The 11248-nt window shown below is 24.6% G+C and overlaps 3 protein-coding genes across 3 annotated transcripts; all 3 read left to right on the top strand.

The window, feature by feature from the left end:
• The first annotated feature begins 249 nt into the window (after nt 1-249).
• Nucleotides 250-1092, top strand: LOC114166897 (mitogen-activated protein kinase kinase kinase 17-like). The gene has a single exon (XM_028051772.1). It carries the CDS (start codon nt 250-252, stop codon nt 1090-1092), a length of 843 nt encoding a protein of 280 aa, XP_027907573.1.
• Nucleotides 1093-4395: 3303 nt separating this feature from the next.
• Nucleotides 4396-5199, top strand: LOC114166896 (mitogen-activated protein kinase kinase kinase 17-like). The gene has a single exon (XM_028051771.1). The coding sequence runs from the start codon at nt 4396-4398 to the stop codon at nt 5197-5199; it is 804 nt and encodes a 267-aa protein (XP_027907572.1).
• Nucleotides 5200-7685: 2486 nt separating this feature from the next.
• Nucleotides 7686-9645, top strand: LOC114166895 (mitogen-activated protein kinase kinase kinase 18-like). The gene is made up of 3 exons (XM_028051770.1): nt 7686-7768; nt 8325-8430; nt 9301-9645. Exons 1-3 carry the CDS (start codon nt 7686-7688, stop codon nt 9643-9645), a joined length of 534 nt encoding a protein of 177 aa, XP_027907571.1.
• The last annotated feature ends 1603 nt before the right edge of the window (nt 9646-11248 follow it).

Raw genomic sequence — 11248 nt, 5'->3', positions numbered from 1 at the left:
ATCCTAATACGTTGAAGACTCGTCTAATTTAATTAATTATATTCAAATAAATCTATATTTTGTTTATCATGTGTCATTTTTTATTGTTTTATCTTTAATATGTTTAAGAATAATAATTAATCTTTAGTAAACATATCTTTAGCTATCTTTTTCATTAAATTATTTCAAAGTTACTCTGTCTATATATATATATATAGAAGAACTCTTTGATTTCAATACATCTTTGCAAGTGTAGTAAAATCTGAAAATATGGCCGAGTGGGAGAAGTTGAGAGTTTTAGGAGAAGGTTCATATGGCACTGTGTATCTTGTCATTATGCGTCTTCTAGAAGAACACAATTCAAAGTTCTTAGTTTTAGCTTTGAAGACAAGTTCTTCTTATACAATGCTAAGGGAGAAAAAGGTTTTGGAGTTATTATTGGGTTGTGAAGGAATTGTTCAATGTTATTTTTACAAATACATTGTTGAGAGAGGTTGTTTAACTTACAACCTTTTCATGGAGTACGCCCCTCATGGTTCTCTAGGTGATTTAATAAAGACAGAGTTATTATCCGAGAAGGAAGTGATACTCTACACTCACATGATTCTCAAGGGACTTTCTTGCATGCACGAAAAGGGAATTGTTCATTGTGATCTTAAACCAGATAACATTCTCCTCTTTCCTTCATTAGATGGTTGTGCAAAATATAAACTAAAGATTGCTGATTTTGGATTGTCCAAGACTAAAGAAGATGAAAATACTGATTTAGGAGAGATCAAGTTCAGAGGGACACCCTACTATATGTCGCCAGAATCAGTTAGAGGTTTTAAGGAAACATCTTTAGATATATGGTCTCTCGGATGCATTGTTATTGAGATGAGCACTGGACTTAGAGAATGGTGGAACTTCCAAACCACAAACCAATTATTGTTGAAGCTTGCACTTTTAAAAGAAGCACCGAAGATACCAGATCAACTTAGTTGCAACTGCAAAGATTTTTTGGAGAAGTGTTTGAGGAAAAATCCTGAACAAAGATGGACGGCTAAAATGCTTCTAGATCATCCTTTTATTCAAAAGGAATATCAAATGTCATCACCTACATGTAATACTTAAGATTAGATATAACCATTTAGTTGAATACTTCGATGATTCTATTAGTGTTGAAAAGTTTGAGTTCGTCGGGATTCTTATATAGTACATCTTTTTATATAAACTCACTAAGTAATGATTGTTTGATAGTTTGGTTTATTAGTTTAAGAAAATTAGTAAATAACGGTTCTACAATTTTGTAACATTAATAATTCATTGTTTGCATTCAAATTATTCTTCTCTTCATGCATATACCCAAATATACCCAAATGTTATTTATTTACTATGTAAAATTTAGAATTCGAGTTTTAAATACTAGAAAAAATGAAATGTGTTACTGAATTGTAATTGATAAGACTATGAAAAAGTTAGTAATTATAGTTCACACAATATTATGAATAATATGTTTTCAAACAAGTAAACAAGAACATGAATTAGGACTATACTCATTTTTTTTGTCAAAGGTAGTAAGATTTAAAAAAAAAATTATCATTTTTTATAGCAATTTTCACTTAGCACTTATCTCGTTTCGAATAAAGACAAACAATTGAAGAAACTAATTGTTTTCAACATTATGTGGATTGATAAATAAAAGAACACATAAATGATAAAAATCTAGACATCATTAGGTATGGAGTGGGTCTTAGATTTTAATTTATTTCTAAAATGATTGTGCTAAATGTAGATTAATAAAATATTAACTTTTTTTTAAAGTTTGTTAATTTAATTATTTTATATAATATAATATAGAAAACATATATTTTCTAAATATCAATTTATTTAATTCATTATTTTTACTATTTGTTTTATTATAATGAATATATATAGATATTTTGAATAATATTTATGCTGATAATAAATTATGATGCGAAATGCATAATCGATTATGCTATTATTTCTTGACAAATGGGTTCATTCAATTGCCATAAATCTCTCATATAAAATTTACTCTTTTTTTTTTTTTTTGTTATGAGTGCACATCTTAATAGTAATTCTATAGAAAAAAAATATAAATTTATGGTAGCGATAATGATACTTAAAAAATGGTGTGAAATAAGGAACATTAATTTCTAGTAATTTGAAAAGAACATAAATAAAAAATTAGATAATTTGATTCAATGAAAGGATATTAGATGAGTTTGAAATTTGTTTATATATATGATTGATTTAATTGAATAAGAAAATGTCGATGAATTATTTTTATTTTGATGTTAAAAGTACCTTTTGATATGTTTTTAACATATAAATTTTGTTGGTTACAAAAATGTTATTGAAATATGAAATTCAATTATATTTTAAAAATAATTTTATTAATTTCTCATAATATTTATAAAAAAATAAAACAGAGTTAATAAAAATAATTATTTTTAAAGACTAATTATTAAATATTAAGTACATAAATGAATTAATAATTTATTAATAATATATACAAATACGTCTCTTTCTTTGTCCCATATTAAATATAAATAAGTGACCGAGTAAATTATAAATGCATTAGTTACAAGATGAAAAAAAGAAATTACATAATATTATAAAATAAAAAGATTAAAAAGTTAGATTTAATATATTTTATACATAAATTCATTAAATAAGCTACCGATTATAATAAAAAGATATAGGCGATTAATTTAAAAGAAAAGATATAAAAAATAAAAATATTATCTCAGTTTTAAATTATTTGATAATCTTATCATATATTTTGTTTAATAGATGATATTTTATCATTATCCAGAGAAATATAATTCTAATCTATAAAATTAAGATAATATTTATTTTTACATTTCAAATACCCAATATAATAATACATCTTAAATCCTATTCCGTTGAAGACTCTTATAACTTAATTAATTATATTAAAATAAATTTATATTTTGTTTATCATGTGTCGTTTTTTATTGAGTCTCTATATTTATTAGTTAGTTTAAAAGTATTTTTTTGGATTCAATTTCTTTCAAAATAAATTATAATAATGACAATTAATCTTTAAATTATCTATTTATTATTTATCTCCTAACAGTTAACCATCATTAATATAATGACCTTAACTTTTCAAATTATAGGATTGAACATATTAAAGCGTTGTTATTAACATTAATTGCTGCCTAGCATATTCCTACTACAACTACCATACGAATTCTTACTTCAATTACAATAAAAAAACTAAAATTATACAAACAAATATATGTCATAGATCGATATCTATAACTATATATAAAGGGGATTCCCTCTTTTGTGTCCACATTTCATAATTCCAATTTTACCCTTTACAATTTAATTATTTATTAAATTTTTAAAAATTAACGGTTAATTTTACAAGTTTTTATAAAACTATTTATTTATCTCCTTTTTCTTTTTTCTCATACTATTCATCAACAATTATTTTTTTCATATTTTCTCCATACATTTCACTTTAATTTTTATAAATATACTTTTATTTTGTTCATTAACTTAATAACATTACAATATCATCAATTATAAATATAATTCGAAAATGTGTACACGCAGGCGCGATAGCGCCTGTGTTTACACTAGTGTATCTTGAAAGCAAATAACATATGCTTTGCAGTTATTTGAATTATTAATTAAATTACAGTTAAAATAAATTTTAATTAGTTTCATTATTTGTTTATAGAAATTTGACGATAAGATAATATATATCATAATAATATATTAATTTTCTATGTTTTAATTTAAATATTTACGCCACTAACAAAATATATATTTTCTGTCAATTTTTTTTTGAAAGTTTTTTTAGCAAATATTTATAAATTTTGTTAAAAATAATAATTTTTAAGAAATTATTATTAATTTTTTTTGCAAAATATTTTACATAAAACACTTTTTTAAAAGTATTGGTAAGAAATACTTGCGAATATTATAATTTTATAAGAAATAATTATCTAACGAAGGAATTTCATACTAATTAAAATTCTTAGGAAAATTATCAAAAAAAATATTTTCTTATAAAATTTTACGACAAATTTGCAAGAAAATCTTTGAAATATGAGAAATTCTAGTAGTGTTAGCTATTTCCAATCGCACAAAATTAAATGATTATAGTGTATTCTCTCCTTTTTTTAATGGAATACAACATGTTTTATATATTTTTAATATATGGATATGACCATTGATAATTATTTTCTTATCAATTATCTTATCTTGTTTAAGAATGATAATTAATCTTTAGTAAACATATATTTAGCTATCTTTTTCATATTAAGGATTATTATTTCAAACTCATCAAGATTACTATGTGTGTGTATATATATGTGTAGAATGACTCTTGAATTTCAATACATCTCTACAAGTGTATTGAACTATAAAAATATGGCCGAGTGGGAGAAGTTGAGTGTTCTCGGGGAAGGTTCATATGGCACAGTGTATCTTGTTGGTGTGCATCTTCTAGAAGAACACAATTCAAAGTTCTTACTTTTAGCTTTGAAGACAAGTTCTTCTTATACAATGCTAAGGGAGAAAAAGGTTTTGGAGTTATTATTGGGTTGTGAAGGAATTGTTCAATGTTATTTTTACAAATACATTGTTGAGAGAGGTTGTTTAACTTACAACCTTTTCATGGAGTATGCCCCTCATGGTTCTCTAGGTGATTTAATAAAGACAGAGTTATTATCCGACAAGGAAGTGATCGTCTACACTCACATGATTCTCAAGGGACTTTCTTGCATGCACGAAAAGGGAATTGTTCATTGTGATCTTAAATCGAATAATATTCTCCTCTTTCCTTCATCAGATGGTCGTGCAAAATATAAACTAAAGATTGCTGATTTTGGATTGTCCAAGACTAGAGAAGAGGCAAATACTGATTTAGGAGAGATCAAGTTCAGAGGGACACCCTACTATATGTCGCCGGAATCAGTTAGAGGTTTTAAGGAAACACCTTTAGATATATGGTCTCTCGGATGCATTGTTATTGAGATGAGCACTGGACTTAGAGAATGGTGGAACTTCCAAACCAGAGACCAATTATTGTGGAAGCTTGCATTTTTTGAAGAAGCACCGAAGATACCAGATAAACTTAGTTACGATTGCAAAAACTTTTTGGAAAAGTGTTTGATGAAAAATCCTGAACAAAGATGGACAGCTAAAATGCTTCTGGATCATCCTTTTATTTAAAAGGAATATCAAATATCATCACCTACGTGCAATACTTAGGATTAGGTATAATCATTTAATTGAATACTTCGATGATTCTATTAGTGTTGAAAAGTTTGAGTATATAAAAAATTGTTACATAATACATTTGTTTATGCAAACTCACTTATTAGTGCTTGTTTGATAGTTTGGTTCATTAGTTTAAGAAAATTAGTAACTAACGGTGCTATAACTTAGTTGTAGTAATAATTCATTATTTATATGCAAATTATTCTTCTCTTTATGCATATATCTATGCTATTTATTTATTATATAAAATTTAGAATTCGAGTTTTAAATATTAGAAAAAATGAAATGTGTTACTGAATTATAATGGATAAGACTACGAAAAAGTTAGTAATTATAGTTCAGATAATATTATGAATAATATGTTTTCAAACTAGTAAACAAGAACATGAACTATGAATATACTGAATTTTTTATCCAAAGTAGTAAGTGTAACACATTTTTTATGCAGCAACGCAATTTTTCACTTAACACTTATCTCGTTTCAAATAAAGACTAAACAATTGAAGAAATTATTTCTTTTTCAATATTATTTGGGTTGATAAATAAAAGGACATGTAAATGATAAAAAATTAGACATCATTAGTATGGAATGGGTTTTAGATTTTTATTTATTTCTAAAATGATGGTGCTAAATGAAGATTAATAAAATATTAACTTATTTTTTTTAAAGTTTGTTAATTTAATATAGAAAACATATACTCTGTAAAATATTAATTTATTTTATTATAATGAATATATATTTGAATAATGATGTGAAATCCATAATCAATTGTATGCTTATTTCTTTATTAATTTGATTCAATATGAAAGGATATTAGATGAGTTGGAAATTTGTTTATGTACGTGATTGATTTAATTGAATTAGGAAATCTTAATGAATGTTTTTTAATTTGATGTTAAAAGTACTTTTTGATATGTTTTTAACATATAAATTTTGTTGGTTACAAAAAAGTTATTGAAATATGAAATTCAATTGTATTTTAAAAATAATTTTATTAATTTCTAATAATATTTATAAACAAAATAAAATAGAGTTAATAAATAGAATTATTTTTAAAGACTAAATAATAAATATTAACCACAGAAATGAATTAATAATTTATTAATAATATATACAAATGCGTACCTTTCTTTGTCCCATGTTAAATATAAATAAGTGACCGAGTAAATTATAAATGCACTAATTATAAGATGAAAAAAAGAAATTACATAATATTATGAAATAAAAAGATTAAAAAGTTAGATTTAATATATTTTATACATAAATCAAATAAATAAGCTATCGAAAGATAGAGGACATTAATTTAAAAAAATATATATAAAAAGTAAAAATATTATCTCAGTTTTAAATTATTTGATAATCTTCTCATATATTTTGTTTAATAGATGATATTTTATCACTATCTAAAGAAATAGAATTCTAATCTATAAAAATAAGATAATATTTGTTTTTACATTTCAAACACCAAATATAATAATACATTTTAAATCCTATTCCGTTGAAGACTCTTATAACTTAGTTATATTAAAATAAATCTATATTTTGTTTATCATGTGTCATATTTTTTATTGAGTCTCTATATTTATTAGTTAGTTTAAAAGTATTTTTTGGATTCAATTTCTTTGAAAATAAATTATAATATTTGCTATTAGTTAGTTGCTTTTGGTAATTACTATATTTTATGGCAAGTACATTTTATACAAGTTTAGCTTTTTCTATTAACATATATAATATTGAATTTTTCTCTGTTACAATCTGATCTAAATAACACAAAGTAATAATCAAATTGTATTCTATGTCTCTAATATTTGGGTATAACCATTAATAATATTCTCTTTAATTATATTGTAATAGTGTTATTATTTCTAATCACACATAATTATATGATTAGAGTTTTTTTAATAGGAATACACCATATTTTATATATCTTTAATATTTGGAATATGACCATATTGATAATCATTTTCTTATAATTATCTTATCTTTAAGAATTATAATTAATTTTTAGTAAACCTATCTTTAACTATCATTTTCATATTAAAAATGATTATTTCAAAATCATCAAAATTTATATATATATATATATATATATATATATATATATATATATATATATATATATATATATAAATTTTGAAGAACTCTTGGATTTCAATACATCTCTACAAGTGTAGTGTAGTGAAATCTGAAAATATGGCCGAGTCGAAGAAGTTGAGAGTTTTTAGAGGAGGTTAATATGACACTGTATATCTTTTTATTGTGTGTCTTCTAGAAGAACACAATTTGAAGTGCTTAGTTTTAGCTTTGAAGACAAGTTCTTATTCAACGCTAAGGGAGAAGAAAAGTTTTGGAGTTATTATTGGGTTGTGAAGGAATTGTTTTATGTTATTTTTACAAATACATTATTGAGAGAGGTTGTTTAATTTACAACCTTTTTATGGAGTATGCCCCTCATGTTTCTCTAGGTGATTTAATAAAGACAGAGTTATTATCCGACAAGGAAGTGATACTTGTTGACATGTGAAGCCTGGATAATGTGCTTCATGAAGATTTAATGAAGCTTTGTTGAACTAACTTGAAGCCATTGCTTTGGAATCATGCTACATTGATGAAGTTATGGAGATTTGATGGTATTCATGTTGAACAAGCCTTGAACGCATGCCCTCAACATGGATCAATCATTAGGAAAGAATGCTTGATGTTTGTAATTCACATGGTTGACCTTGTAGCATTAGTTTGATGTATTTAGTCTTTATTGTGTTTTTAAATCTGTTGAAATATTTTTCAACTAGTAAAAATGTATCTTTTAATATGTTGAATGGATTTTCAATAGGTTAAAAGGTTAGTTGCAGTAGTCTTAAATTGTGACTTATTCAATCAGTTGATTTATTTTTTAATCGATTGATTTCACTTAAGTTAAGTGAAATCAACCGATTGATTTGAAAATCAACTTGTTGAATTTCATAACAATTTGACTATAAGTGTTGTGATTTTTGAAAGAGAGGTAGCAATACCATTTTTTAGCACGAAATTGTTCTGGAAACCTTAAAATTCTTTATCTTTCATGATCATATAGATTGCAGCTGGTGAAGATATATCTTGGATCAATTCTTAGAGGTTTTTGCTTATGTTTGGACCTTGGAGAAAGAGTTTGTGGTAGCCAGGGCTATGCTACCATTGAGGTTTGATCTTTCTCAAGCTTTGTGCGTGTGCCTGATGGTTTTCCAGGTCTGCAAGAGGTGTCTTGCTATGCTATTGTGATTCTTATGTGATTCAAGAGTCTTTTGTGTGTGTTTTGCTTATTTTGAAAGTGTAAGAGTGTAAACTTTGTAAATCTTTTGAAATAGTGCAAATTTAGGCTCGAGTTGCCTTGACAAACTAGATGTAGCTCAGGTTTGAGTGAACCAGTATAAAAATCTTGTGCATCAATCTCTTCTCTAACCCTTCTCTCTAGCATCATCATTCACAATTTAAAGAATTTGCATTTAAACCATCCTTTTTTATATTCTTGAGTATTTTGATGGCATCTACAACATTGAGCATGTTTGTATAACTCATTGGAACCTGTCTTGATTGAATCTTGCTTTAAATCACAAATTTGCATTTTTGTATTTTTTCCAGTGTTTTAGTCGACTGTTTCTCTGATTCAATCGATTGATTATACCAGTACAACATTTGTCTAGTAAAATCAATCGAGTAACTCTGTTTTTGATCGGTTGAAAGTATATTGTCTGGAGGTATTTGTATCCAAACTTGGTGATCATATTGGTTCAAATTAAAACAGTTTTAAACTTTCAAAAGACATCATATTCTTTAAGAACTAGCCAATTCAACCCTCCTTCTTGGCATTTCAAACATTTCAAAACTAATAGTCTACACTCACATGATTCTCAAGGGACTTTTTTGCATGCACGAAAAGGGAATTGTTCATTGTGATCTTAAACCGGATAACATTCTCCTCTTTCCTTCATCAGATGGTCGTGCAAAATATAAACTAAAAATTGCTGATTTTGGATTGTCCAAGACTAGAGAAGAGGCAAATACTGATTTAGGAGAGATCAAGTTCAGAGGGACACCCTACTATATGTCGCCAGAATCAGTTAGAGGTTTTAAGGAAAACACCTTTAGATATATGGTCTCTCGGATGCATTGTTATTGAGATGAGCACTAGACTTAGAGAATGGTTGAACTTCCAAACCAGAGACCAATTATTGTGGAGACTTGCATTTCTTGAAGAAACACCGAAGATACCAGATAAACTTAGTTGCGATTGCAAGGATTTTTTGGGGAAGTGTCTGATTAAAAATCCTGAACAAAGATGGACAACTAAAATGCTTCTGGATCATCCTTTTATTCAAAAGGAATATCAAATTTTATCACCTACGTGTAATACTTAGGATTATATATAACCATTTAGTTGAATACTTTGATGATTCTATTAGTATCGAAAAGTTTGAGTACATAAAAGATTCTTACGTAGTTAATTTTTTATGTAAATTCACTGAGTAATACTTGTTTGATAGTTTGGTTTATTAGTTTAAGAAAATTAGTAAATAACGATTCTACAATTTTTTAACGGTAATCATTCATTATTTACATGCAAATTATTCTTCTATTCATGTATATACCCCAAATGTTATTTATTTACTATATAAAATTTAGAATTCGAGTTTTGAATTCTAAAAAAAATGAAATGTGTTTCTGAAGTTTAGTGGATAAGATTACGAAAAAGTTAGTAATTAATATTCATAAAATATTATGAATAATCTGTTTTCAAACTAGTAAACAAGAACATAATCTAGGAATATACCAAATTTTTTTATACAAGTGTAAGACATTTTTTATCATATCCTTTTATAGCAATGCAGTTTTTCACTTAAGAAATTTTTTTTCTCGATATTATTTGGGTTGATAAATAAAAGGACACGATAAAAATTTAGACATAATTAGGTATGGAGTGTGCTTTAGATTTTTATTTATTTCTAATGATGGTGCTAAATGAAGATTAATAAAATATTAACTTATTTTGTTTTAAAGTTTGTTAATTTAATATATAAAACATGTACTTTGTAAAATATTAGTTTATTTTATTATAGTGAATATATATATATATATATATATATATATATATATATATATATATATATATATATATATATATATATATATATATATATATATATATATATATATATATATATATATATAAATACTTTGAATAATGATGCGAAATGCATAATCGATTGTATGCTTTGAGAGCAAATATGAATAGTAATCCTAGAGAAAGAAATGTGTATGTGTGTTAGTGATAATGATACTTGAAAAATGGTGTGAAAAATGCAACATTAATTTGTAGTAATTTGAGAAGAAAATAAATAAAAAATTAGAAAATTTGATTCAATGAAAGGATATTAGATGACCAAAAAAATTGTTTATACATGTGATTGATTTAATTGAATTAGGAAATATTGATGAATTATTTTTATATTAATTTTTAAAAGTACCTTTTGATATGTTTTTAACATATAAATTTTGTTTGTTATAAAGAAATTATTGAAATATGAAATTCAATTATATTTTAAAAATAATTTTATTAATTTCTAATAATATTTATAAAAATAAATAAAATAGAGTAACTAAATATTAAATATTAAGTATAGAAATGAATTAATAATATTTTATCAAATAATATATACAAATACATCCCTTTCTCTTTGTTTCATGTTAATATAAATAAGTGATCGAGTAAATTATAAATGCATTAGTTATAAGATGAAAAACAAAATACACAATATTATAAAATAAAAAGGTTATAAAGTTAGATATAATATATTTTAAAAATAAATCAAATAAGTAAGCTACGCATTATAATAAAAAGATATGGGATTATTTTTAAAAAATATATATAAAATAAGAAAAAATCATCTGATAATTTTTAATTATTTGGTAATTGACAATATCCTATTTTGTCCAGATATAAATGTAATAATAATATATTCT

Source organism: Vigna unguiculata, chromosome 10 (genome assembly GCF_004118075.2).
Source record: "Vigna unguiculata cultivar IT97K-499-35 chromosome 10, ASM411807v1, whole genome shotgun sequence".
NCBI classification, from domain to species: domain Eukaryota; kingdom Viridiplantae; phylum Streptophyta; class Magnoliopsida; order Fabales; family Fabaceae; genus Vigna; species Vigna unguiculata.
Note: the sequence above shows the minus strand (reverse complement) of the source record. Positions and strands in the feature narration are given on the sequence as shown.